The sequence below is a fragment of the Anser brachyrhynchus genome (assembly GCF_964034855.1).
Source record: "Anser brachyrhynchus genome assembly, chromosome: 15".
NCBI lineage: Eukaryota > Metazoa > Chordata > Aves > Anseriformes > Anatidae > Anser > Anser brachyrhynchus.
The window spans coordinates 16,015,478-16,041,916 of record NC_137733.1 but is presented as its reverse complement, the minus strand read 5'-3'; the positions used below and the strand labels follow the sequence as shown (position 1 = coordinate 16,041,916).

At 52.7% G+C, this 26,439-nt stretch overlaps 2 protein-coding genes across 5 annotated transcripts in view; one reads left to right on the top strand and one right to left on the bottom strand.

Moving 5' to 3' along the window:
* LMF1 (lipase maturation factor 1) overlaps positions 1-7,014 on the bottom strand; it is a 193,267-nt gene extending 186,253 nt beyond the window's left edge. Inside the window, exon 1 of one of the 4 annotated variants that reach the window (XM_080556793.1) lies at positions 6,798-7,014. In XM_080556793.1, coding sequence (XP_080412919.1) covers positions 6,798-6,999 — 202 coding nt within the window. In that variant the 5' untranslated portion in view covers positions 7,000-7,014. Of the gene's footprint in view, positions 1-6,725 lie in introns of all 4 variants that reach the window. The other 3 variants (XM_080556794.1, XM_080556792.1, XM_080556795.1) reach the window with 3 other exon arrangements.
* Positions 7,015-14,522: 7,508 nt separating this feature from the next.
* Positions 14,523-20,020, top strand: SOX8 (SRY-box transcription factor 8). The gene is made up of 3 exons (XM_080556815.1): positions 14,523-15,315; positions 16,466-16,704; positions 17,593-20,020. The coding sequence occupies exons 1-3, from the start codon at positions 14,873-14,875 to the stop codon at positions 18,327-18,329; spliced, it is 1,419 nt and encodes a 472-aa protein (XP_080412941.1). The 5' UTR covers positions 14,523-14,872; the 3' UTR covers positions 18,330-20,020.
* Positions 20,021-26,439: the final 6,419 nt, after the last annotated feature.

Genomic DNA, 26,439 nt, shown 5'->3' with positions numbered 1-26,439 from the left:
ACCTCCATTTGGATCCATCACCCGAACCTTTGGGGCGCACGGCTGGTGCGTGCCGTTCATTGCTCGCACGGTTTTCGGGGCTCCGTCCCTGACCCAGCTCCCTCTCCTGGACCTCCCCAGGCCGAGCCGTTGCCTCGTGCCACGCTCCTGCTCACCTCCAGCACCTTCGGGAGCACCTCTGGAGGACACATCCCATTTGTACTGCCAGCTTCCCAAACCCCACCGCCAGGTCATCCAGACCCACTCTGCCGTGGCACCAGCTACACCCGCGCGAGGCTTCACCCTGAAGGCAGCGGTACCCACGTCCACCCTCCAGAAACACAAGAGGGGAAGATGAAGACAGATTCTGCAAAGGATTTCAGCAATGCAAGAGATGCACAAATCCAGCAGGGGTGAAAAAAAGAGTTATCTATCAGCTTGTCAGTGCTTCTTCTCCCTGAACACCTCTCCAGAAGCTGAACCCTTAAATCGACTATAACAGACACCGCTTCCTCCAGGGAAGGATCCCTCCAGGGATCTTCACTTTGATCTTGGTTTAGTCAGAAGAAAAAGTCCCTTTTGCCCCCAAAGCTTGTGCTTTTGTTCCTCTTCCTTAACCCCTACTCTGAAGCCTCTCACCTTTGGCCTTGTATTTGGGGATTTTCCACTCCCCGTCTTCCTACTGCCTGCAGGTAAATAAAACATGGTCAGCGTGCGTGCTTCCAGCCGGGGCGCTGCCTGGCGGGCTTGCTGTGCTGTCAGGGCACGGGGGCAAGGTTACCTGCTTCTGATTTCCCCCTGCTTCTCCCCAGGGGCTGTCGTAGGAACCCAAACCCGCTGGGCAGCGCTCCAGCCAGCCCCGGGTGCCCACCCGCGCAGCACATTGGCCTCGAGCACCCCCAGGGGCCACAGCCCTGCCCTGCTTCCCCGCAGCCTCTCCAAACGAGCCAGGTCTTACCCAAAGGGACGGCGGAAGGGCAAAAGGAGCTTGGACCCGCAGCCGGCATCCTCCGGGTACCGCTGGTGGCCAGGCGAGCGGCAGCACCCCAGCAGCAACCCCTCCGACCGGCTGGCACCTTCGGGTACCACCTCACAGAAGGAACATAACCGAGTAGGGAGCTTTTCCTGAGTTCAGGAAACACTTTCCCAGCCGGGATGCAGAAGCTGATGTTTTCCCACAGCTGTCCCTTCCTGTGTCGCTGATGGGAACGATGCGAGGCTACGGGTGGGCTCCCAACCCAGGGGTGTCCCCTGCAGGCCCCCAGCACAACTGGGCACATCCCACATTCTCCAGACCCAGAATAAAGCCCTGTCACCTTCCCCACCACCCTGTGGCTGCTTGCCACCTGGACTTTTTTTTCTTTTTTTTTTTTTAACCAGTGCTGCCCGGATTTGGGTGCCTTCACCCATGCCAATCTCTTCATTCTCCCCAGAGCACTTTGGTTTTCTTCAGACTATTCACTCCTCTGCAGATGGAAAAAAAAAACCCTCGCCTTCAGCGACTCCCATGCTCCCTCCCACTCAGGAGGCAGACGGAGCCTTTGACAGCTCACATGGGAGCACGCTCCTCTACCTGCTGCGAGCTGATCTTTACATAAGTAATACATGTAAATTGTCATCAACTGCTAATAGACCTTCGCTACTTATCCTCACCTCGGAAGGTGCTTTACTGTTTTTTTCCATTAATTCCCCCCCCTCACCTTCTCCCTCCCCTCCCAGGCTCCTCTCTCCCCCAGCTGAAGGCGTTCCTTGTTCAAAGCCACATGCTACCAATAAACACAACTGGAGCATGCAGCACAGGAGTCACCCATCTGAAATGATTTGGTCTATCCACATTGCCCTGTCACCTCAGTTCCTTTCCCCCGGTCCAGGCTCAGCCTGTCATGGTAGGAGAATGAGAGAATCCCATTCTTCATGCTCTGTAAAGATTTAAAGATGTGAAATCCAAGACTTTCCGGTCATATGGCTTTCTCTCCCCACCATTAAAAGAAGTCTCAACTTCTGCTTAAAGCCCAAACCACAAGAAGAAATGAACCAAAAGCACAGAGCTTTGCATGGAAACCAAACTACGTTTTACACACACAAAAAATGTCTGCCTGGAGCCATATATCACGTGCACCTTTGACCCAATGAGGCATTGAAAAAAAAAAAAAAAAAAAGCCCTATGCTGGATGCTGGCAAACAGAGGTTGTACTACCGACAAGAAAAAGGGGGAGAATGTTCGTGGTCTCCTCGCTGCTATTAGAGTTTTCAAGTGATAAATTCCCCAGCAAAGTTCTGCAACACAAAAGCAAGGACGGGTAGTACTAAGCAAAGAGGAATAATGAAATCAGGCAACCCCCTTTTCATCCTGCAATCCTACAGCCACCAGTAAGCACGCAAAGTCCATTCTTAACACTTTTTTGTTTTATTGCCATTAGCAGCGGCGCAAAAGACTTCGGGGTGGTTGTGTCTGGGGGCTTTTTAGGTGCGGACCTCCTCATCGTCTCTTTGCTTGAAATAGCGTGAAGCAAACACACCAGGCTGGGCCTTGGTGCTGCTCACAAGTTCCCCCCCAGCACCCAGGCTGTTCAGAAGCACACCAGCAGCCATCCAGCCTGCAGCCAAAGGATGCTCTGGGATGCCTCTGCCCCCGAGCAGCTCCAGGCAAGCAGCAGACTGGGAGACAGGTTTGCTCCTTCTCAGTTCTTGCTATCGCTTCCCTGAAACTATCACTGCTTGCTATTAATTTATCTTCCTACGGTGCAAGTGCTTAGATCAGAACCAAACCTGCTTCTGCCACGCTTACTGAGCACTCTCGTGCAGTTAAATGGGGAGCAGGGAGCTCACAAGCCCTCAGCGCTAACATCCTGCCTTCATGCAGACTTGCTAACAAGCAGTGCGCTGAAATAAAGCCTTCCAGGGCAGAAAAAGTGTCAGAGGCTATACCAGCATCCTGGCTAGGCAATCTGAAAGCGACTGAGAGCCTCTTCAAAAAACTGAAGGAAGAGCAAGGGAAAGCAGGGCAGACGGCAGAGAGGGGAGGAAGGACACCAGGAGAGAGCCAGGAACCTGCAGGAAGTCAAACTCCCCCGAGGAGGCTTTAGATTTCAGAGTGAGGAAGAAGTAGCATGAACCTCCCGTAGTCCTAGCTCTGGGGAAAGAAAATACTACTATTAAACAATACATGAGGAGAAGGAAGATAAACTGTATTTACATAATAGCTTTTATTTCAAAGCATTCTACAAAGCATGGCTGAAATTGGAAAGGGTGGTATCTAATTACTTAAACTTCTACATCTGGAATCTGATGATAGTAATCATCCAAAAAGGGCACTTAAAATGATTTAGGAGGGTGAAGGGAGCAAATAACACGCATTTGTTGTCAAGAGCTTTGGGACCAGCTATTTACCTGTAACAGCTCTTCCACCAAGACCCCAAAGGCTTTCTGTACTTACAAAATGTCAATCCCTGCCATAAAGAACACGCAGCACAGGACCACGACGGAAAGACTTCAAATGTCAAAACTGCATTTCTCCAGGGCTCCCTGCCCCATGAATTAGAGATTGCAATTAGCCCTTGAAGACAGGTCTTGGCCGTGGAAGTCTGACAGACAGGTCTTAACTGGCACCCGGCACTGTACAAAGATGCCTCCACGGATCAGAGGCGTCTGGGCAGCCGGGCGCAGGGCAGGACCTAGGGAGTTGTTCTCAGCGATCAAGGCTGGTTTCTGCCCGGCTGCCCACTCTCCCTCCAGAAGTGCTTTACCGCTTGGTCTGCCCACACTTACTTGGAGTAGAGAAAGAGGCCCCAGATACAAAAACGTCTGAGGGCTGTCAGTTATAAGACGGCGCCTAACTGAGGAACGCAGCTCTCGTTACTATTCCAAACAGAACTGCACAGAGGCACTTTACATGTGTCAGCCCTCAGCTCGGAGAACCCCGCCGGCCTTCCCTCACGCAGGCAGCAAACCTCGCCGAGCACCTCCAGCTCGCACCCGTTCTCCCCTTCCTTCCCCTTCCTGCAAGCAGCGGCGGGGGCTTGGTCGCTGGCCTCCACGAATCACCAGATCCTCTTCCACCTTCCCATCTCCAACCTGCCTCTCAGACAACAGTCGCTTTGCCAGGGACTTCCCAGGCCCTGGATGCTTCTGGAAACCCCCTTCAAAGAAAAAATAAAAGGTGGAGAGCTGTTAAAACCAAAGGGGGCAGGGGAGAAGGGAGGGCACAACGGACACTTCACACCTGCCTGTCCTCCTTCCAGAGGTGAAGATCCAAAGGGAAAGCATCTCCTAGGCTTGCAGCAGGCAACAAAGCGGCCCCCCAGGAGCAGGCTTGTGCACCAGGGAAGGAGGTGAGGGACAGAACTGCTGAGCACGATGTGGGGGCCTGTCATGTGCATGTCACTGCACACCCCAAATGGTGTTTCTCCCTACTAATCCACGGGGTCCTTCGCTCTCCCGTCCCTCCCTTTGCACCCCGCAGGGAGAACAAGCTCCCAGCTCACACAGCTCCACAGCTCAGCAGGAGCTGCAGCCATCGGGGTGGCTGCTCTCCCTGACAAGGTGTCCCCCCCCCCCCCAGAGGTTTTGTTTCTTAACACGGCAGGAATGAAAGGGTTACACTGAGAAGGGTGAAATGAAAGAAGGGGAAAAGCATCCCACAGCCGAGGAATGTCAAACTGTCACAACGCCATCAACCGTTTCCTCAGCAAGTCTGAGACTCGGTGTGTGCAGAATCGCCACGTCTGGGAAAAAACAATCTGTCAGAGTAAATGGTTCCATCTTCAGAAAAGAGAATTGAAGAGGTGCTTGGCACAGAGGCTTAAAATTGTTTTCTGCTGTTTCTAAGCCCAGGCTCACAGAAGAGATCAAAAGGCAACGCACCCTCCCTGGAGAGCATCCCACCCCGACAGCCATGTCACGGTTTTGCAGCCTCTGACAGAGGAATCTGCCGGTCTCCCCACCTCAGACACATCGATCAGTTCCTACCCCACCGAGGTCCCGGCTGTAGGCTGTGCGGCATGTCCCCCACGTCGGGATCAGCGCCGGCGTCCCTACAACGCTGAGGTGACAGCCAGAGCTGGAATCTGACCCGCCTCCAACCTGGCCCACGCTTCTGGCTTTGGGTCACTTGGCTGTTACTCAGCCAAGACGAGAAATCACTGTTACCTGACTGCAATCACACACAAGTTGCATAACGAGTGGGTAAACTTTTCTCCTCTTGTACCTCTTCCATTAGAAAGGATGGAGCCGGCCTCCTACCCTGTTCCTTCCAGCCTCTGCTTCTGGCACCTGAAATCCTTCCTCCGAGGATACCTCCGAAAAGGGTTTTCACATTGTGGACTGCGAAAGCATTTTGGGGCTCCCTCCCGCCACTTCCAGGCATTTCCACTCGTCTCTTCTTTGAGCAAATCCAGCTCTTCTCCCTCTATTTGCTGTCACCATGCATTCAGTCAGCAGCCTTTACTTCAGCTTCCTCCTCTTGCTTTCATGTGCCCTTTTTTTTTAATTTCCAGGCCGTAACTCGCATCACCCTGAACACGATGCTTGCTCCTCACCTCTTACCACTCTGGTTGTCCCAGATAAGGTCTCCCACCCACCAGAAGGTCCAATTCATCCGACTTGCTCTTTGCCGTCCTTTGCCTCTACCTCAATGAATTTCCACCCCTGCAGCCCCTGCCTGCTCCCTCCTTCCTGCCTCTTCCCATCTAACACACCGCCGGCCTACGGGGCAGTATTTGTTCCAGGACGCGATACATTTATAGCCCCAAATCCATGATCGGAAAGCAGCAGCCTCCACAGAACACGCAGTGGAGAACGCCGATCAGTTGTTCATAAGGAAACTGCAAACTGAGCTCTGGGAAACTCAGCAGTCTGGATTTACACACGGGGGAATATCAGAATCGCTTTCATTTTGACTGAAAGAGTCGTAACCCCGCATTTCACCGAGAGCTGAAACCAAACTAGAAACAGAGCACGTGTCAAAACCATACAAAACTACAACTTCTGCATGGTTTTGATGCAAAATAATCCAAGCAGGCTGGCAGCCTACAAATCCTAACGATTTTGTGGACAAATCTGGGGCAAGTTTAAAATTTGTAATGTAGCGTGTTACATGTCAGTTTAGGTTTCTCCGCGAATATTTTTTCAGCGGCGGGCTCCGAGCACGGCTCTGTGCCTGGCTTGCCAAAACGAGAGCCAAACGCGCAGGGCTGAGGAGGAAACCCAGCCTCACCACCTTGCGTTAGCGGCGACGCTAGGCGCTGAGGCGTAGCGTTGGCACCCGAGGACGCTGTCTTCCTCCGGTCCTACGTGCAGCTCCTTAGCTTTAGCTCTCCAGCATCCCTCGAGATGAGTTTCTCTCGCAGCGTCAGCTCACGACACCTCTTGATAAAGGACAGCCAGACCCAACGCTGGGTGCAGGCAGGAGCGGGCTCTCTCCTTCCACCCCCCCAGCCCTGTACCCGCTCTTTAGAGCACGGGGCTCTCCCCGCACCCCATTTCTGCCCCCCCAGGCACCCAAGCGCACACCCCCGCCACCCAAAAACCGAGGCAGCTTTGGGCTGAGCCAGGCGGGGCCCCTCGGGGCGACGACCCCCGCACCACGGGGACCTGCGGCCGCACACCCCCGACCCCCGGGGGCCGAGGGCTCCGTGGGCCGGCCCCGGCGAGCGGGCAGCCCCCAGCCCCGGGGCTCCGGGCGCTGCCGACGAGCCAGCCCCGCCGCCCCCAGCTCGGGGCTCCGGGTCCCCCCCACACACACACACCCTTTCCTCGACTCCCGGGAGAGAGGAGAAACGAAAAGCAGCGCTGCCCTGCGGGAGCGCCGGGACACTCACGGTACAGCAGGGCGACGGCGCGCAGCAGCACGATGCGGGTGAGCCAGAAGGTGCCCGGCGTTACCGGCGGCACCAACCCGCCGCCCGCTGCCGCCGCAGCCGCCGCCCTCCCCGGGGGCTCGGGGCCGCCGCCGCCCGCCGCCGCCCGCCGCTGCCTCAGCGCCGCGCTGGGCGCCGCCATGTCGCGGCCTGCAGCGAGCATGCGTGCGGCCGGCCCGCCCCCGGGGGCCTGAGGGGGTCCGGGGGGGGCCCTGGGGGGTCCTGGGGGGGGTCCTCGGGGGTCCGGGGGGGGGGTCCTCGGGGGTCCCCGGGGGTCCCCGGGGGCGGAGGTGCCCCCCGCGGGAACAGCCCCGCGGCCCCGCCAGGTGTTGGTGGGCGGTGGTGGGTGGGGGCCTGGCGGGGAGCGGGCCTGAGGTCACCGGGGGGGGGAATGGGGAGCAAAAAGGGGTTTGTGAGCTCCGATCGCTGGGAACGAGGGAGGAAGTCTTGAAAAAGGAGCGAAAGAGGCCGCGTTTTTCAGAAAAGGAGAGAAGGGGGAGGTGCTCGGGGACGTGGTTTAGTGGGTGGCGTGGGTGGCAGGGGGACGGTCGGACCGGATGACCCCGGGGGGCTTCTCCAACCTCCGTGGTTGTGTGGTTGTGCAGCCCCCTTCCTCCATCGTCGTCTGCGGGGATGGCAGAGGCCGGTGCCGGGCGTGCCGGGGCCGCCCGGCTCGGAGTCACACAGCGGGGCCACACAGCAGGCCGGGCCCCGAGCCCCGCTTCGCAGCTTGCCCGCAGCGCCCGGCACCTGGCCCCGTGCACCGTTTCACCAAAAATCGCTCCGGCTTTCCACGCCGGCTGTTTCGGATGCTGCCGTGATTTCTACTTTGGATAGTTTATAGCTGCCAAACGCTTGACCCTGTGTAGAGCGATGTATGTTTTTCTTTAACCAAAAACATTTTCATAAAGTGGCCTCGGCGGTCGTAATCAACGGTTTTAGAGGTGCATCCCGTCTGAGTAAATACCGCATTGCTAAACTGCACCATGGTCTCTGAGAAAGTATCTTTTATCAGGTGTAACGTTATTCAATGCTTTTCAGACTGTAAACCGGTCCCTTATAAATGCCTCTTTTGTTTTTCCAGTTTCCCATCACTGCTGCTTGCATTGTTCTCATTACAAAAAAAAAAAACACCCCACACACGACATAATGGTGCATTGTATAGGCAAAGAAAAATAAGCTATTTGTTAAAGGCCGCGGGTATACTGCAGTTTCGCTCTCCCTTTGGATTAGCCACAAGGTTTGGCTAGATAAATTTAAATAGATGTAAGCTAATGGTTTCCTTTGTGAGGTCTTTATGAAACTTTTACAGCAAATTCCACGTTAAGTGGCAATGTCTGTAAAACAAACTGGATAATTGAGGAAATTACTGAGGAAAAGTGGAGGGCTTAGACTAAAGATTTAGGAAAAACGGAATAATTGGAGCCGGGAAGGGGATGCTGAGCTCGGTTGGTTTTCATTGCAAAAGATTGCCCTGAGGTCTGCCAGATGCGCAGGTTGGGACAGTAGCGGCAAGCAGCAGCAAACGAAACCGACCCGCACTCGGGGGACGTCGTGTGTCAACGGCGCCTTGCATCGATACGAGCTGCAAAGTTTTAAGTATATTAAATTGCATAAAAATGTTGTTACTCTAAAGAACTGATCCAACTCTCATAAAAGGCAATAGAAGCCTTCCCTTTAGCTCTACTGGAAGATGGATCAAGCTATAAAGGAAAGCGCGCAATAAAATGGTGGATTACAACATTAAATTACCTCCTCTCCGTTCTGCACTTCACGCTGGTACGCAGCTTTGTGTGGACTGTCATCTGTGTTTGGTTTTCCGCTCACTTTTTTTACTAGCTTTTGTTTTCACGATGTGATTTTTGCTTGCATTCCCTCTTTTCAAACCAAGGTATCATAAAAGAAAACAACGTAAAAAACCAAGCAAGTAAGACAAACGAGATATTTAAGAGCGAGGCTCTGAGCCTTCGTCTCAAAGGGAAAGTGATTCATAAATGTCAGGCCCGCAGGCGGGCGCAGAGGCATCATTGATGCTGATCTTCATTCAACAAAATGCGAGCCGCCGCGTCCCCCCGCCCGACCCTATTTTGCTGTGTTCCAAACAGCTGCAAAAGTGACAGAGAAACAAGCATTTACTGTCACAGCACCCAGCAGCTGTCCCCACCAGCACCTCAACCCTGCTGTCCCTGGCACCCTAAATTACTCTGTGTTCATTCAGGTCTAGTCTTTCCCCCCTCTGGCTGCCAGGAATCGGGTTTAAATAAAACAGAGAAAGTGAATGTGTGCAGAAATAACTATTTTGTAAAGCAGCATTAACATTTGGGGACTCCTCTAAAGAAAACATACATTCACTTACATATAATACTCTTACACACAATCCCACTGAGCATTCAGCTGTGTCTGCTAAATGGGAGACGGGGATCTCACAAAGAATTTGGGAGCTTCCTTCCACTAGTCAAGATTTTTCCAGCGGTAATATTTTTTCCATTAAAATCTCTGATCCTTCCCTGTGGAAATCCGATCTTTAACTCCAGGGTTAGCAGGATTAGGACTGAAAAGGATTTTTGGAGGAAGAATTACTTTTTTCCTACTGTATTTGTACAGCATCTGTAACAAGGGGGTGTTGATTCAGAAGTGGGATTCCTAAGCAGTACTCTAGGACAAACAATTAATAATCGCGGTAATCCTAAGTGATGAAACTGCGATTCTCCATTATTTTGAAAAAATGACGCCCAGCCTGCAAGAAGAAGGAACAGATCTCTTGCTAGTGTCTCACCTGGCCTTTAAACAGTAATTGTCATCGTAAAGTGTCGGTGATCACTCAAAAACAAATTTTGCCATGTCACTGGTATTTTAGAATGTTCGAACAGGAATTACACCTTGACATATCTTTTCCTTTCTGCTGGTTTTGGTCTTTACACACACATTTTCTGAGGCCGAAAGAGACGACTGTCCCTTTCGGGTTTGTGATTGTATTCACCGCCGGGTCCGTGGCTGCCAGCACCAGCGTGCAACGGCAGGCTGCGAGAGCTGCACAACAAAAACTCAGAACAAGCCACTCGTTTACATTTTCCCCTGGGATATTAAAAATTAATACTCATAAAAGCATTTGTTAGTAAGACCTATTTTATTTTATTTTACCAGAAACTCCCCTCTATGCCAAACGTAGCATGTAAAGATTTGCGTGAAACACTCATTGCCTTTGAAGTTAAAGCTTTCTAAAAATAAGTTCCTTTTTCACGAATGTCTCTGCCATGCTGAAACCCAGGACAGGACGTAGGAATCCCGTGCACTCCTCTCCACTTGCCTTTTAAGCCGGAGAGAGGTCAGTGGAGTCCTGCCCAGTGCAGGTGTGCAGAGTTTCTTGTATCAGCGCCAGGTAAACGCTCATGGGTTGGAAAAGAGCTGCTGGGGGACATGTTCCCGCATTAACTTTGTCCTGCAGCTGCCAAACCTTTCCTGTCCAGAAAAAGGAGGGACACATGAGCTCAGCACCCCATTAACACAGTAAAAACTAATATTAAGCTAATATTTAAGCCTCTCTCTTTTCACCCTATTCTCAGGAGACTGCAGCAGCTGTGCGAGGGGTGCAAGCTCGCTTCCAGTCCCTGGGATGTGAGCCTCGAGTCCCAGCTCCTCGCAATCCACGGAAATGTCTCTAATAACGGGCTCTGGATGAGGCTGCACAATAAAAACTTGTTCTTGCAGTGGTGGGAGCACACAGTGACTGGAACGCAGTAACTCTGATGGGAGCACACGGTCATTTTTCATTCCTGCTCTGCAGGTGACACCAAGAATTTTGAGAGCACAGCTAAGCACAGTGGTGGGAGCTATGGAAATGCTGAGGACCAAATACCCACAGCGCTCATTAAAATTTACAGAAAGGTTCTGTCCCTTCTACTCCTCCAAATGGATCTGACTCCTTATATTCCCAAATTATCCAGAGCAACGAGGCTCATCTCATGCAAATGGATGACAAATTTTGGACCAAAACTGATCTACAAGCAGCTGAGCGATATAAACCTAGGCTTAGAAGCGTATGAGCAGGCACTGGTTGTGTGCTGGAGCCTTCACAAGCACACAGCGCAGGATTGGAGACCCAACGCTACGGCTCTTTTTGTGAGCAAAGCTTTTCTGCTCTTCAGATGCTATTTTAATTGAAATTAACTGAAAGTTACTGCAGGTCCTTTTTTTTTTTTTTTTTTTTTTTCTCCTGTTAGAAATCAGCAGCTTTCCTGAGAAGGACTGAACCTCGTTTCACAGAAATCTCTGAACTGCCACGGAACTGCTGTGTCCTCTGGGCAGAGCATTAATCCCGCAGATGTCAGAGGCTTATTTTAACACGATGCACAGGTTACTCTTATCTGATTAGGGATTGTTTTTTCTTCTCCCTGTAAGGCTCTTTCTATTTGCTCTTTGAAATTCCCATGTATAATCTGCTCGCAGTTCAAAGGTAGCCAATTTTTGAAAAATGATAACTTTACCACTTGGTCAGATTGAGCGATAGAGCCCAACTTTTGGCTGGGCCCCCCCAGCCAGGGAGGGAGTGCACATTGCAGAGCATTTCCCAGCGAGCGCGACAGCTCCCACATGCTCTGAAAACGACTTCCCTGCGTTACACTGATGACAAAACGTCCCCTCCCTCGTGTTAGTGTGGCACCGACCGTCTGAAGGCAAGGCACAGGCGTGCTCCTGCAGAATGAGTAGGTGTAGGGGAGAGGAACCAGGGTGGGAGGTCAGGGTGCTCCTGTCCCACGGTGATTCTGAGGGTTCCCAGGGGACAAGTGACAAAGTGACGGAGCCAAGCACACAGACGTGGTGTTTAGTGCCTGATCCCAAGCAACGCTGGTGCAAGCTGGCCAGGAACTTTATAGAAGACAGTGTCAGACTTCAGAAAAAATGAAACAACATTGCCTACGTGTGTAGGTGCCTGATGGGCTCCTGCTGTGCCCGCTCTGCCAAGAACAGCCAGCTTCTTTATCCCTCTGTTCAAAATCCCTAAGCCTACCCCATTTGGGTGCTCTGTTTAAGCCTCCATTGGGCAATGTGGGTGTCGGTGCTTCCCTCCCCGACCTGCACCCTTGTCCTGAAGGTCCTGAGGTCGGGGCCTGCCCTGCAGCGGGCTGGGGATCGGTCCCTGCGTGCAGCTCCAGGGCCCGTGCTCTGCCGTGGCACGTCAGAGAAAATTGCAGTGGGATTCACAGCATCGCCATCCCCGCAGACCCGCGGAGATCGCTCCTGCGAGAGCTGCTGCTGGCTGTGCTGGAGCTGGGCAGGGAGTCAGAGAATGAGCCAAATCACCTTAAAAACGGGGCAGGAGACGCCAGCACCAAATGCTGGCCCTCCCAGCTGCTGCGAGACTGATAAGCTGCTGGTTGGAAGAATCACTTACATTACCCTCTGTCCAGAGAGCATCGAGGTGTAAATTATGACCGCCAGTGACAAGATGTGTGGAGATTTGAGAAGCGGCTCATCCGATCGCTTCCCCCTAGCAGGGAGCACGAGCTCCCCAGAGCAGGCTGTGCGGTCGGTTTCTTCTTTGGCCTCTGAGGGGTGGTATAATGGGATGGTGAGGAAATAACCCCTTCTGGTTAAGACCAAAGGGTGTGAACCAGGACAGAGCAGGAGCCCGGCAAACAAAATCACTAAGATAAAAATACGGCTCGCACTTTCTGTGGAACTGAAGCTGCAGCGTGGCTGGACCTGCCACTTCTTTCCCTCCTGTGCCCTTCTTTCTCTTCTGATGTCTGTGCCCTTTCCAGCCAGCAGATAGTTTCCCTGCTTCACTCGGTAGCTCTTCTGCATCCTTGCCCTACCACCGCTTTTTGGGGCAAGACAGAGAAGTGCTAGGCCAGCTCTGGATCACTGCTGTCACCGCAGGACCTGTCCCGCAGCTCCATCGTTTGCCCATCCCTGTGCAAACACCACGGGCCCTTTGTCACCTAGAATTTCAACCTGAGCCCCTGCGAGACAAATGATGCCACTTGAACCCGCTTGTTGTGGCTCGGAGGAGGCCCAAGGCAGGGCAATGCGGCTCCCTCCACCCGCTCGGACATGAGATGGCTTCTGCAAGCCCCCCAAAGCAGACGTGAGGCAGGGGACGTGCCCTGCCCATTTTCCAGGCACTACCTCTTCCCCCTGCCCACCTCCGGAGTAAGAGGAAGCAGCTCCCGAGAGCTGTCCTCCTCCTCCTACCTGCTTTTGACAAAGCGGAATTCAAGCGTGTGGGCTGGGAAATGCACTTCCCTGCCCGGGGCAGAGCCGGGGAGCTGTGCGAGGCAGCAGCACGCAAGGGGGGAAAAAACAACGTCGCCAGTCCTGGCCGTCCGTGGGGGCTTCTGCTACAGGAATGCGGTGTGTAACTGAAGGCAGGGAGGAAAGGATCGGAGCCTCATTTCTCATCTCCACCTCCATGGGCTTGTCCCACAGCCCCAGCCCCGCAGCGAGGCTCGGATCTCCCGAGGAAGGCGCTCGCAGGAGAGGCTGCCTTTGGAAGAGGCACTGAGAGCAGCGATCGTTGCTTTGACTCAGCTGCCTCTGAAATGAATGAAATACAATTTACCTGACTCATAGAAATCCAGTGGGGTAAACTTAGCACTATGAGCGACGAGATCCCGCAGTGACAGGCATTACAGAAATGCATGCTATTTATTTGTCAACCGAGAAAAGCTCTGCCAAGCGTCCCGCAGCACCGCTGAGCCACTGGTCTGAAGCCCCGGGACACAGAAACCCTTCCGCAACCTCATTAAGCTTCGGCCTGGGCCCTGGAAGAGACGTTCGGTTATTCCTCGCTCACAAGGCCAACAGATGTAGCATGGCTCGGGGCTTAAAGGCATTTTTTTTTTTTAAGTGACACTTTATAAAATGATATTTTTAAAAAATCTTTGCCCGAAGGTAATTCGCTTTGTGGCTATGGAAACTGAAAGCTGAAATCTTTAAAGATTATACTAATAAGGAAATGGGAAATTTAAAAAAAATACAAAATCCTGCTTTCAGCTTTATCAGAGCACATGCATTTTCCCCTAGGAGCGACACGCACGTTCTGGCACACATAAGCATAACCGGTGTTACATTTAAACTCAAAGCACACACTTTATTTCAAGTTCATATTTTTATGTTGATTATATACCGCAGCAAATAAACAACATGCTCCCCCCCATTCCCGTTACTTTTAAACGCTGAAGCGCTCGAAGCATTCGCCCGATTTCCATTTTTTTTCCCTGTAAATTCCGTTTTTTTTTTTTTCCCGTGAATCTTGCCCTTCACGCTGTTTTCCCGGGGCAGCAGGGGCTGAACCCGGGGCTGGGGAGCCGCTTCTCTCCGGGCAGAGGCGGGACTCGGCGGGTAACGAGAACCAAACGCTCCCGACGAACCCTGCAAAAGCCGGGCTGGCTTCGGGAGGGGGTGCAGCAGAGCCAGCACGGCCGACCAGGGGCCGCTGGGGGCTCCGGGGGCTCGCAGCCCGGCGTCTCCCCCCCCTCCCCCCGATGCCCCAGCAGCGCGGAGCCCCCGCAGCGCCCCGCGGCAGCGGCGGCACCGGGCCGGGGCGGTGGGAGGGCGGGCGGGCTACAAAGCCCCGCCCCTTATGGAAATGAGCTCCGCCCGCTCCGCCAATGGGGAGCGGCGCCGGGGGAGGAGCCTCTCGCCCTCGCCTTAAAGTCACTTGTTGCCAGGGGCCCCGCTTCGCACTGGACGTGGAGCGCGGCGGCGGGCGCGGGGCGCGGAGCGGGGCGCCGGGACTGCAGCGAGACTTTTGCTTTTCCTTTCCGTTTCTTTTTTGTTCGTTGTTCTTATTTTTTCCAGCCGAAATTCCAGCGTTTCTGTGCTTTTCTTGTGTTTTTCCGCTTTTACGTTTTTTTCTTTTTTTTTTTTTTTTTTAATTTTTTTCAAACTTTCGGCAGCCCGCGGAGGGGTGCGCGGCCCCGCCGCTCCGCCCGGGCACCCAGTCGCCCTCGGGGCGGCTCCCCCCCCACCCCCCAACATCGTTGCTCGCCCCCCATCCCCGGCCGGCCCGCCCGCCCCTCCCGCGGCCACCAATGCTCAACATGACCGAGGAGCACGACAAAGCGCTGGAGGCTCCGTGCAGCCCCGCGGGCACCACCAGCTCCATGTCCCACGTGGACTCGGACTCGGACTCGCCGCTGTCCCCCGCCGGCTCCGAGGGCCTGGGCTGCGCCCCCCAGCCCGCCCCGCGCCCCCCCGGCGCCGCCCCGCTGGGAGCCAAGGTGGACGCGGCCGAGGTGGACGAGCGCTTCCCCGCCTGCATCCGCGACGCCGTCTCGCAGGTGCTGAAGGGCTACGACTGGAGCCTGGTGCCCATGCCCGTGCGGGGCAACGGATCGCTCAAGGCCAAGCCGCACGTCAAGCGGCCCATGAACGCCTTCATGGTGTGGGCGCAGGCCGCCCGCAGGAAGCTGGCCGACCAGTACCCGCATCTGCACAACGCCGAGCTCAGCAAGACCCTGGGCAAGCTCTGGCGGTGAGTCCCGAGCAGCTCCGCGCCGCCCCGCACCGCTCAGCGGGTCCCGCGGGGGCTTCGTCGCGGGGTGCGCGGCCGCCGAGCCCCCCGCCGCTTTTGCTTATTTTTCTTCCTTTTTTTTTTTTTCCCCCTTCTTCTTTTTTCCCCCCTTTAACTGTTTTTTTTTTCTCCTTTCCTTCGCGTCTGTCTGCCTGCCCGCGGGGGATTCTCGAGCCGTTCCGGAGCGCAGCGCAGGAATCCCCCGCAGCCTCCGGGCGCTGCGCCGAGCCCGCTGCGGGTCCTGCCCCTGCTGCGGCACCCGCGGACTTCCCCTGCCCCAGCCGGGATGTGCAGCCCCGGCCCCCTCGTGCCCTTGCTTCCAGCATCCCTGTCCCCGAGAAACTCCGATATTTTTTATTGCGTCTCTTACGACGTTTTTTTCTATTTTTTTTTTGTCTGGCTTTACTTGCTTGCTGCTTAACAAGCTGGAAAACTAAGCAAGCCCATTTTTAGCGGTGACTTTAATCTGGTCTCATTTCCCTTGTTATCTGTAGCGCTACCCACTGATGCAAACTTTTTTGCTGGGCGCTCTGCTTTCCAGGGCTTGCGATGAGCTGCGCTTTCCTGCTTTGCTCTGACTGCACCAAACCCACACCTCTCCCACCCGCTTGGGCCAGCGATGCTCCCGCTGCGGGCTGAGCCTCCCCGGGAGTTTGCAAAGAGAGGTCGGGGTGGGAGAGAGTTTTAAAAGAACTAATCCTATTGCTGTTGCCTTCGTGGTTTCTTTGTAAGGACTAAACAAAGCTGGAAATGGGCAGCGCTGCTGGTCGCGGCGAGGGGGTAGCGTTTGTAAGACAAACATGGGAATAATATTTGGCTAAGGGATAAAAAGTGGCATTTAAAATGGGCAGGGGGATTTTGCTTTGCCTGGTTAGCAGTATCTGAAATGGATGCTTTTTTCATACCTCTGTAACTGATAATTTAATGCACTTTTGCAGTATGACTTAGCTTTTTTTTGCTACTGCAAACTTGTTTTGTAATGAACTTTTAGGTCAGTGCATGGGAAGCGGGGATACGAGTATGAAGATAGATTAAGAACTTCTAAGGATGACATTAATTTTGATTTTTTTTTCCTCTTCCTTATTAAAAAAAAAAATCAACCCCCAACCAGTTTGTTAAGTGAAAATGAGAAACGTCCGTTTGTGGAAGAAGCTGAGCGGCTCAGGGTCCAGCACAAAAAGGATCACCCGGATTATAAATACCAGCCACGGAGGAGGAAAAGCGTAAAAGCTGGGCAGAGTGACTCTGACTCCGGAGCTGAGCTCAGCCACCACGCGGGCACGCAGATCTACAAAGCGGACAGCGGGCTGGGGGGCATGGCTGACTCCCACCACCACGGCGATCACGCAGGTAAAGGGCGCTGTGGGCAAAAATCCTGCAGGTCCTGGGCATGTCGGTTTGAGACCCGAACCTGCCAGCAGGAACGGGCACATTTGCCCCCAAGCCTGTGCGGGAATATTGGTGGGACTGGGCGCATCCAAAGCCCTGAGAGCTGTGGTTTTATGCCAGGTTGTGTACATGGGCACAGTTTTAGTTACTAAATGCTTGTATAGTCCACTGTGCGATAGGAAATCCCCAAAGTGGGAAAGGACCCCAGTTTTGCAGCAGGACCAGGAGGGCGGAAATTAATTGCAGGGTGATAGAGTTAATAATGCATTTAGCATGTGAAGGGTGCTTGGGGGAGCGAGCCCCGTAGACGCAGCATCCCCCCAAATCTCCCCGCTTCTCAGCAGCGCTGTGAATTGGCACCGGGTGCGTGTTGACAGATTCCAGGAGGATTGCGAACGTCCTGCAGCTTCAGACGCGTCTGCGCTCTCGCCCAGCCTGGCTGGGGATCTGGCCCCTTCCTGTGCTGCTGGGACAGCTGCTCTGCTCCAGGAAAGCAGGGCTGCCTTCAGGCTGCCCGCTCGGAGGGGTCCCTCCGAGTCCCCCTGGGTTCCACTCCCGGGCGAGGGGCGGTTTGTGCAGTGGGGCTGTCCTGCTGTGCCTCAGGGAAGGAGCCCCATGGGGTGCTGCGCGCTCCCCGGCATCTCCCTGCTGCAGGCTTTGCAGGCAGCTTATCCCACCTGAGGATGTGGTCGCAGGGGGATGTCAGCCACTTCTAACCTGGGGCTATGGATTTAAACTCTTTCCCCCTCCCAATAGGGAGAGGAAGAAAGGAGTGTCTTCTGGCCTCATGGAGGCACCGGGTGTTTTGTGGCTGCTCTCCTTAAAGCCTTGCTCTCCCTTTGTCCCCAGGCCAGACCCACGGGCCACCCACCCCACCCACCACCCCCAAAACTGACCTCCACCACGGCAGCAAGCAGGAGCTGAAGCACGAGGGCCGCCGCCTCGTGGAGAGCGGCCGCCAGAACATCGACTTCAGCAACGTGGACATCTCGGAGCTGAGCAGCGAGGTCATCAACAACATGGAGACCTTCGACGTGCACGAGTTTGACCAGTACCTGCCGCTCAACGGCCACGCTGCCATGCCGGCCGACCACGGCCCCAACGCTGCTGCCGGCTCCTACGGCGCATCCTACTCCCACTCGGCCACGGGCACCGGCGGGGCCAACCAGGTGTGGACTCACAAAAGCCCGGCCTCGGCATCGCCGTCGTCTGCCGACTCGGGCCAGCAAAGGCCGCACATCAAAACGGAGCAGCTGAGCCCCAGCCACTACAGCGACCAGTCCCACGGCTCCCCCGCGCACTCCGACTACGGCTCCTACAGCGCCCAGGCATGTGCCACCACCGCCTCCACCGCCACGGCCGCCGCCTCCTTCTCCAGCTCCCAGTGTGACTACACGGACCTCCAGAGCTCCAACTACTACAACCCCTACCCCGGCTACCCCTCCAGCATCTACCAGTATCCCTATTTCCATTCCTCGCGGCGCCCCTACGCGACGCCCATCCTCAACGGCTTGTCCATCCCGCCGGCCCACAGCCCCACCGCTAACTGGGACCAGCCGGTCTATACAACCCTGACGAGGCCTTAAAGGATGCGTGGAGCCCCCGAGGGCTTCCCCAACGTATGCACTAATGAAGGAATGAAGACGAAGAACGTGGAGTGCCGCGATAGTTTCCGAAGTGCCTCCTGAGCCACTGGGAACTCTGCTCGTTGCGACTGGATGTCCCCTTGCTTCAAAACTCTCCAAAAGGACAGAGCTCTATTTTTCTTTAATTAAATAAATAGAAAAATTTTTAAAGTAAAGGACCAGCGATTTCCTTTTGAATAAATGAAGGACAGAACCATTTGACTCCTCTGTGAGGACTGGACTGAACTTTCTCGTCGTGGAAGCTGACAAGTGCAAAAATGGAGCGGGGGGTGGGGGGGAGGGGGGAAGGAAAAGACGTTCGAGACTTTAAGGGTCTATTGCAATGTGAGAAACGGACCAACCTTGAGGGCAAGAACTCACTCGGACCAACGCATATGAACACCGAAAACCCGGCGATTCCGTGTAACAATCTTGTGGGAACAAACGAGTCTGGTGGGACCAACCAATTAAATGTCTGAAGTATTTGTTTTTTAGTCAAGAGTTCTTCTAAGCAAGGTTTGGCTGTAATTAACATTTTGTTTTGTTTTTGGAAGCTTAAAGTGTTTTTTTAAATCTGTTAAATATGTATTTATGTTCTGTATTATTTTGTCTTTTAATTAATGAAGTAATTTTGTGCAAAAAGTAGAATTTTAAAAGATTTTAAAGATGGGGTGGGGAGGGAGCATAAAAATAGTGGAGATGATACAATAAAATGGTGTTATGAGTCTATAGATTTTTCTTTGGTTTTTGGGTTTTTTTGTTTTGAACCGCTGCAGCAGTCGTGCTTGAGAGAGGGACTGAACGAATCTGCCTCACGCAGACCTGGTCACGAACAGGAAACTCAAATGGGAATGTAAAATAAGGAGGGAGGGAAATACAACGCTAAGGGCTTGCTGCAAAAGTTACTAATTAAATTCGGAGGCTAAAGCAATTGCAAAAGGAGCAGACAGCAAGATGTTTTTCTGGCTACCTGCTTTCAGGCGTTAAAATTGGATTTAAGGCATTGCAGGATCTTTGTACACTTTCAGAACCAGGACTACTTTATAGGAAGATGTAATTTAATGAGAAATTACCAACTTCTGCTTTGATTTTTGGCTTCTAGGGACCAGATATCATCCATCAAGCTGTGAAACTAAAATCTTCTCCACTAAAAAAAAAATTTAGGTACTTAGTTTTAGACTAATATTTCATTGATATATTTCTACTTCTTCCATTGTATGCTGAGCATATAATAACCATCTATTTTATGGTAACTTGTGCCTTTAAAAACTTTGTAAATCTAAAAACACATTTCAGAGGTTATCATCTTTTTACCTTTTCTACATTTCCTACTCTTTTTCTAAAAATATTTTTTGCATATTTCCTTTTGGGGATGTGGGGGTGGGGGAAAATACAGAAAATTCATTTTTATGCAATCTATTTTTCTGTATAAAGTTTGAAAGACTTTGGCTGTTACTTATCTGTTCTCTTCACTAGCTTCTGACTAAGCAATGCTAACTTTTGTACAGATCAATTTGATAAAATTAAAAATTGCTTTTTATCAAGTCTGTGTTATGTTTTCTTTCTACTTCAGCCTATTTCTGTGCCGAAAAGAGACTTGGAGAGCGCTTTTGAGAGAGACAGGCTCTTCAGAATAAAATATGTCGACCAAGGATTTCTGTTCTCCTATTTTTTATTCTTGCTCCCTTTCCTTGTATTTAAATGGTGCCTTGCTATGAGACTTTTATTGTGTTTTTTTTTACTTCCTCAAGGAGTAAAGTTTCTATGCAAGTAATCCCAAGGATTTCATAGGATTTCAGTGAGACTGCTCACATGAGTAAGGCTTTGCAAGGTCAGACTGCATGGTTTTAGCTCGAGTTCATTTTGTTCTGTACAGCACGTAGGAATTTTACAGTAACAGATTCTGTTTTCTGGTTGGTGAGCCCGTGTAAATACCTCTTAATTATGATAGCAACAAAATTATATGTTGCATGTAGTGGTTTTTTTAAATACAGTCATTAAAATAGTTACATTCGTGACTTTTTTTTGGTTATATAAACTAAGCTGCAGTTTGGTTTCACCAGTTGAGACAGACCCGTGTGAGATTTTCAGGCTGGGCCCTAATTGGGAGGAAAGGGCTGGGATTAGGGAAATCCAGCCGCCCCTGCCTGAGAAACGCGCTCAGGGCTTGGTTGCAGTGCAGCCCTGTGGAAAATGTTTTAACACAGGGAAAATAAATGTGATGACAATTAATGAAGCTCAAGAACATTAACAAAGTCTGAACAACAGAGTCCCAAAGCAAATCTGCTGTTTGCAGCCTCTGCCAAGACCTATCTTGCCAGAGTGTCTGTAACTGGACACCATTTTCTCTGTGCTCATTTACAAAACTTCTGGCAAAATGACTTTGTTACACTATAAGCCAAAGCTGCAGAGTAACTTTCGGAGGAGACTCTTTTCTTCTTTCCCCTCCCTCCAGTTACAATGCAAGTTTCAAGTCTTATTCTAGCTCATGCTAGAAAAATTGATGCGTTTTGGCTTTGCCTGTTGTGCACGTTGATGTAGGACTTCCTCTCCAAAGTGACACGCTTAGGGGAAAAAAAAAAGAAAAAAGTGAGATGGAATATAAGTGCTTATCTTTACTTTCTTCTTGATGTTTAATGCCAAAGCTTTCAATGACTTCACTGATGCCTGGATTAATCTTTAAAACAGAGTCAAAGTATCTGCGTGGGGTGGTATTGCAAAACACCCAAATTATTGAAATTAAAAGCCGCACCAAAACGTCTCCAGCTGAGGACCTGGCTCGTGGCAGAGGGATTTCTGTGGCTCGGGTCTGGGACCTGGGCAGCCTGCTCCGTCCCTGCAGGTACGTTCTCTCACCGTGCAGAAGGAATTAATCGTGGGGACCTGATCAGCTCCTCCTGACCAGCTTCCAGAGGGTACCACAAAGCGCTCGGCTCTGCAGGCAGAGCTGCACGTAGCCACAAGCCTTCCCGAGCTGTCCCCTCTCTTGCTGCAGCAGCGCATCGTGCCAGCTGTGGTGTCCTCGCAGCGGGGGACGCCTGGGGACGGCTCTGCCCAGCAGCGAGAGCACATCCTTGGCAGGGCCGAGCGCTGCGGGACGCGCTTCCCTCCCGCTGGGCGCGGGTGCTGTGCGAGCCCTGGGTGGCCTCAGGGTCCCCAGACGAGCCTGGTGACAGCGCCGAGGAAACGCGTGTCAAAAATATGCAGATTTTAAATCCATTTGCTTTTGTCCGCGCTTACTGGCCTTTTGTTCTCGCTCGCTCTCTCCGAGCTTTGGAAAATCAAGTTAGCTTCTAGTAACGCCTGCGGAAATAAAACGTTGTGCATCCGCCCCGCTCCGCAGGTAAGGGCGGTAACGTGAGCCTTGGCGAGCCCTCGGGAGCCCCCGCGAGCTGCTCCCCCCGGACGGCCGAGGCTGAATAGTGGCATTCAGCTTTGTTCCGTCGGCCCGCGGAGTGGGCGATACCCACCGCAAATTCGTCGAGTAAAATTCAGCGACGTTACCGACTGGATGTTCGAGGAGGTGGTAGGCAGAGAAAACTCCTTGCTCTGAATTAACCCCGTCGCTCGGGCTTCAGAGTGTGCTGGAAATTTCGAAGGGCACCAGAAGTTCGTTCCCCACGCCTCGATTTACACTCAACGTATGAGTCTCCCATTTCGTTTTCCTAGGAGGGAAAAACTCCGATCTGTGGCACAGTTTATATGCAGAGAAGAGCATTTGGGGGTGAAATTAATGCTGTTTGCACAAATGCATTTTCGTGCATTGTTCCTTTCTTCCATTTTGCGTGTGGATACAGCCTACAGAACGAGAAGTGATTTTCCATGAGCCGGGCGTCTTCCCGACATGAATGGCAGCATTGTGTGTCCCCAGCCCGGCTCCGATGGCTCTTGTGTTGGCGTGAATCTGGAATGTCTCTGCAGAAGTCTATGAGATCAGGTGAAAGCAAGACCGGCTTTTGACCTCTGGCTGTCAACAAAAAAGGGTTCTCAAGATAATTACAGGAATACACAAGCGATAAAAGTTCCTCTTTTTTATTTTGGTGCACAGAAGGATGAATGTTGCTATTTATCTGAATTGCTCAGAAGGCACTGTTTAGTAAGAAAGAGGAAATTAATTTTATAGCCCATATCCACATTCCTTCTACATGGCGGAAAAAAAGAAAAAGTCCCTTCCCATCCTCCTTGTTATAATTTTTCCTGGAGTGATATCAACTTTGCTTACACATTTTTTTACAGTTGGATGTTCGGTTTATGGCAAAGAAATTCTCAAACGGCCTTTCTGTGGCAGCGCTCGGTTTTAACAGCCCTCCGCGGGGGTCCCTCGCGCCCCCTGCCCACAGCTCCCCCCTCGGGACACGGGGGGGTTGTTGCTGCTCCCAGCCGGGCTCTGTGCTCGCGGCCCACAGGAGCCCCCGCGCCGCCCTGCGGGGGGACACGCGGGGAGGGTGGCTCCCAGGCTTTTGTTTTGCCCTTTTCTAATTTACTGCACTGGGTGTGTGTCTGCAGCCTCTCCTCTGTGTGGGCAACGGGTGTTGGTTTTTAACCAGCTGCGTTTTACTGCTCTCTGCTTCTTCCCTCTCTGGCTGCCCCAAGACACCCAACGGGTAGAGACTCCCTGCTTTTTTTCTGATGAGGAAATCGCTAATAAACGTGGTTGTGTCCACACCAGTGGGAGCACCCGCGCGCGTCCCTTCCCACGCAGTATCGCAACCCGCGGGATCCCCGGCAGATCAGATCCCATCCTCTTCCCCTGGAGGTTTTGGGGAGGGGGCACGCGGACAGGTCGCTGGGCACGGTGAAGGTGTGCCGAGCCTGGCTGTGGCTAACGCGGCCTCAACGCACAGATCTGGCCGGCCTCGTGCTGCTTCCCCGGCCTCATGGTCTGGGCAGAGACGAGAAGAGATGCAGCTGCCTTCCCCCTCTGCCGTGTTCATCTGGCTGGATGCTGGCAGCTCTGACTACGCATTGCCTGATGTCTGGGGTCAGAATAAAATAGAGTGAAATAAAATAAAATAGGGTAAAATAAAATAAAGTAAAATAAAATAAATAAAATAAAATAAAGAATACATCATCCCATATAAAGCCGGAGACATTTTGAGAGCAGTGGCAGTGGCTCCGCCACCACAGGAGCTGCAAGGCAGGGCTGGGCAAGCTGAAGATGAGTGTGAGGGCTTTTTAACTCTGCAGCCAAACATGTAAGCATGAATTCAGTAGCAGAAGGGCTCCAAACTCTCCTTGCTGGGGCTGGGGACTTTTCCCTGGCACTCCTGACCACGCTCTCAGTGATGCGCAGAGAAATTCCAGCTCCTGAGAGAGAACACGCAGCACCTGAGGACCTCCTGCTCTTCCTCGGAGACCCTGCAGAAACTCCACAAGGTTTTTTGGGGGGTTCATCACGTGGCACCCTAGTGAAGGGAGTGGGAGGATGCTCAGGGGCCTGTGTGAGCCCGGGAGACGCGGGCAGTTGGGTTGATGCCATGTGCCACCCCGCAGCTGCCAGCCGAGCAGGGTGCTGTCAGCCCGAGGCCACCCCACGCTCCTTACGGGCAGGAATTAGGGACGGCACCGAGAGGCAGAGGATGACGCTTGGAGAGGGGAAGCCATTTCCCGAATGAGTCAGCAGGAGCCGAAAACAATCCCCTGGAGCCCAAACCACAACAAATGGCACTGATGACAGATTGCCTCGTCCTCCTGCCGCCCCGCAGCCCCGTCCTGTGCCAGGGCAGCGGGGGCCGTGGGGCAATCCCTGCTGCGGCCAGGTGCAGGAGCGGCTTTGCACCGGTGCCAGAGCCTCTCTCACTGCCAGGTGCCTGCTCCAGGCAGGGCTCGGGGTGGGCACTTGGGCCCCCAGCTCCCACCATGGGGCCGAGGAGCTTCGTGCTGTGCTGGCAGCGAAGGGCGAGCGCGGATTGTGTTAGCGAGGCTGCGGCCGGAGCTGTTTCTGTGGGACGGGTGGAAGGCGAGTTTATTTTGCTTCAGAGCTGCACTGCACGAGGAGCAAAAAGAGGTGATGTCTTTCAATAAAACCAGGCAGTCCACGCTGAAAAAAGCAGTTGTAACAGGGCTCGGGAAAACGATGAACCCCCATCTTCTGCTGCAGCCCTGCTTCCCAGGGGTGGCCGCATCCTGCCGCGGGAGACCCCGGCGGGGTGGCCGTGGCCACCAGCTGGCCCAGAAAGGGTTTGGTGCTTGCAGAAGCACGGTCGGGGTGGCTGCAAGCGGGGCTCTGCCCTCCCGGCGCCGGCTTGAAAGAGCCGCGGGGCGCTGCGGGTGACCCCTATTGAGAGGCTCCCATATGGCCGCGGGGCTCAGCCAGACACGCTGTGTCACTGGCTTAGCTGGAGTGTTGGTTTTGACCTGATTTAGAGAAGCCTGCGCAAAAAAAGCCAGTTGGACACACTTATTCAGGTCTAAAAGCCGGCTTCTTTCAGTTTATCTTAAACCAATTAGGAATGAAAACCAAGCCGCTCCTAATCCAAAATAAGAGTGTGTCCCTCCTGCCTCCCGCCACCCGCTCCCGGGGCCGTGTTGGTTTAGGAAAAGCGATGCAAATGTGCAGCGGCCGCCGCCGAGGCTCCGGCACAGGTCGGGGAGCGCTGCCCGGGCAGGGGGCTCGCCCCTGCGCACACACCGCCGGCTCCGCTCCTCCCCAGCCGCCCTGGCAGCGGCTCCCGCTCCCCGTATTTGTTTGTGGCTGTGTGTGCAGGCAATATTGTGACTGTCGGAGACGTGATATTAAAACGTTTACCCAAAATACCTCTGCCTGCCTTTCTCCTCCCCTCGCTCTTCCCCCTCCTATCTCTCTCTTTTTTTTTTTTTTTTTCTTTTTTTAAGTCTGAATTCACAGTGCGGTGACAGAGGTCTTCACCCAGGAAAGGGTTAAGCATTTTGAAAGGTCTTGTTTGAGGTAGAGTGAATTTTAACCACCACACACATAACGAATGCGAAACAGCCTGAATTGCTGGTGAGGAGCCAAGAGCACAAGAGAGGAGCTGCTGAATTTTAATGATTCATTATTGCATGGAAGGCCTTTGTCTTCCTTTATCCGGTGCACAATAAAAGAATTAATTGGACAGAAAATGGCAGGGCAAAGAACTGACAAGTCATTAAGGGGCTCTGAATGGCTGATTAGGTGCACATTGGGGGTGGAATTTCAACTGCACTGTTTCAGCAAGGGCTCCGGAATAATAATGGCATGGCACAGTTTATATTTTGTATGCAGTACCAGAAAGGCCTTTATGTCGGCATTGTGGTGCTATTTATTATGCTGTCTATTTAGCCATTGTTGGCATTGTGTTTGCAATAAGAATGCACAAACAAAGTTGGGATTTTTTTTTTTGATTTTTTTTTTTTTAAACTTAGCAAAAGCAAAATAATTGGGAATCGGAATCTCGCTCCGCGGACAGTTTTATCAATTTTTGTGCGCGCGCGCGCGCGCGTGTGTGTCCAGAAACGGCCGTAAATATTTAGACTTGAGAGAAGCAGCTTCCTTTATAGAAAGGAGAAGAAGGAATAAACTTCTCTCTCGCTTCCCCGTTCCCCCCGAGCGGCCGCTCGGGGAAGCCTCGTGCAGCTGGAGCGGCCCCGGCGAGCGCTGGGGCGCTGGGCACTTCCACGGCGCAGCGGCGGGAGGATGCGGCCGCAGGACAAGCAGCCAACTGGAAGCATTGGTAGCTAGGAAGGCCATTGAACATCCCGCACACGGATCCTTTGAGCCGGCTTCTGCCAAAGTTTCCTTGTTGTTGTTGATGTTAAGCAGTTGCCTGCGAGTTATAATAAAAGCCACACACACAGAAGGGAGGGAAAGCATAAAAAAAAAAAAAAAAAGTTTCCAGGCATGTTGGGTAGGTGTGATTTTGATGAGGAATGCACTGTTGTTTTTTTTTAAAGAGTTAGCAAAAAGGAATAGCAGTTTACTGTCAGGTCTGTACACAGCTGGCTGTAAGTTTCAGGGAAAAAAAAAAAAAAAAAAAGAAGCTTTACCGAAGATAAGGAATTTCTTTTTCTGCGAGTGATTCATTGCAGCCCGATGAAAATAGAAAGCCCCCAGCCTGACACAAACTGGACATTT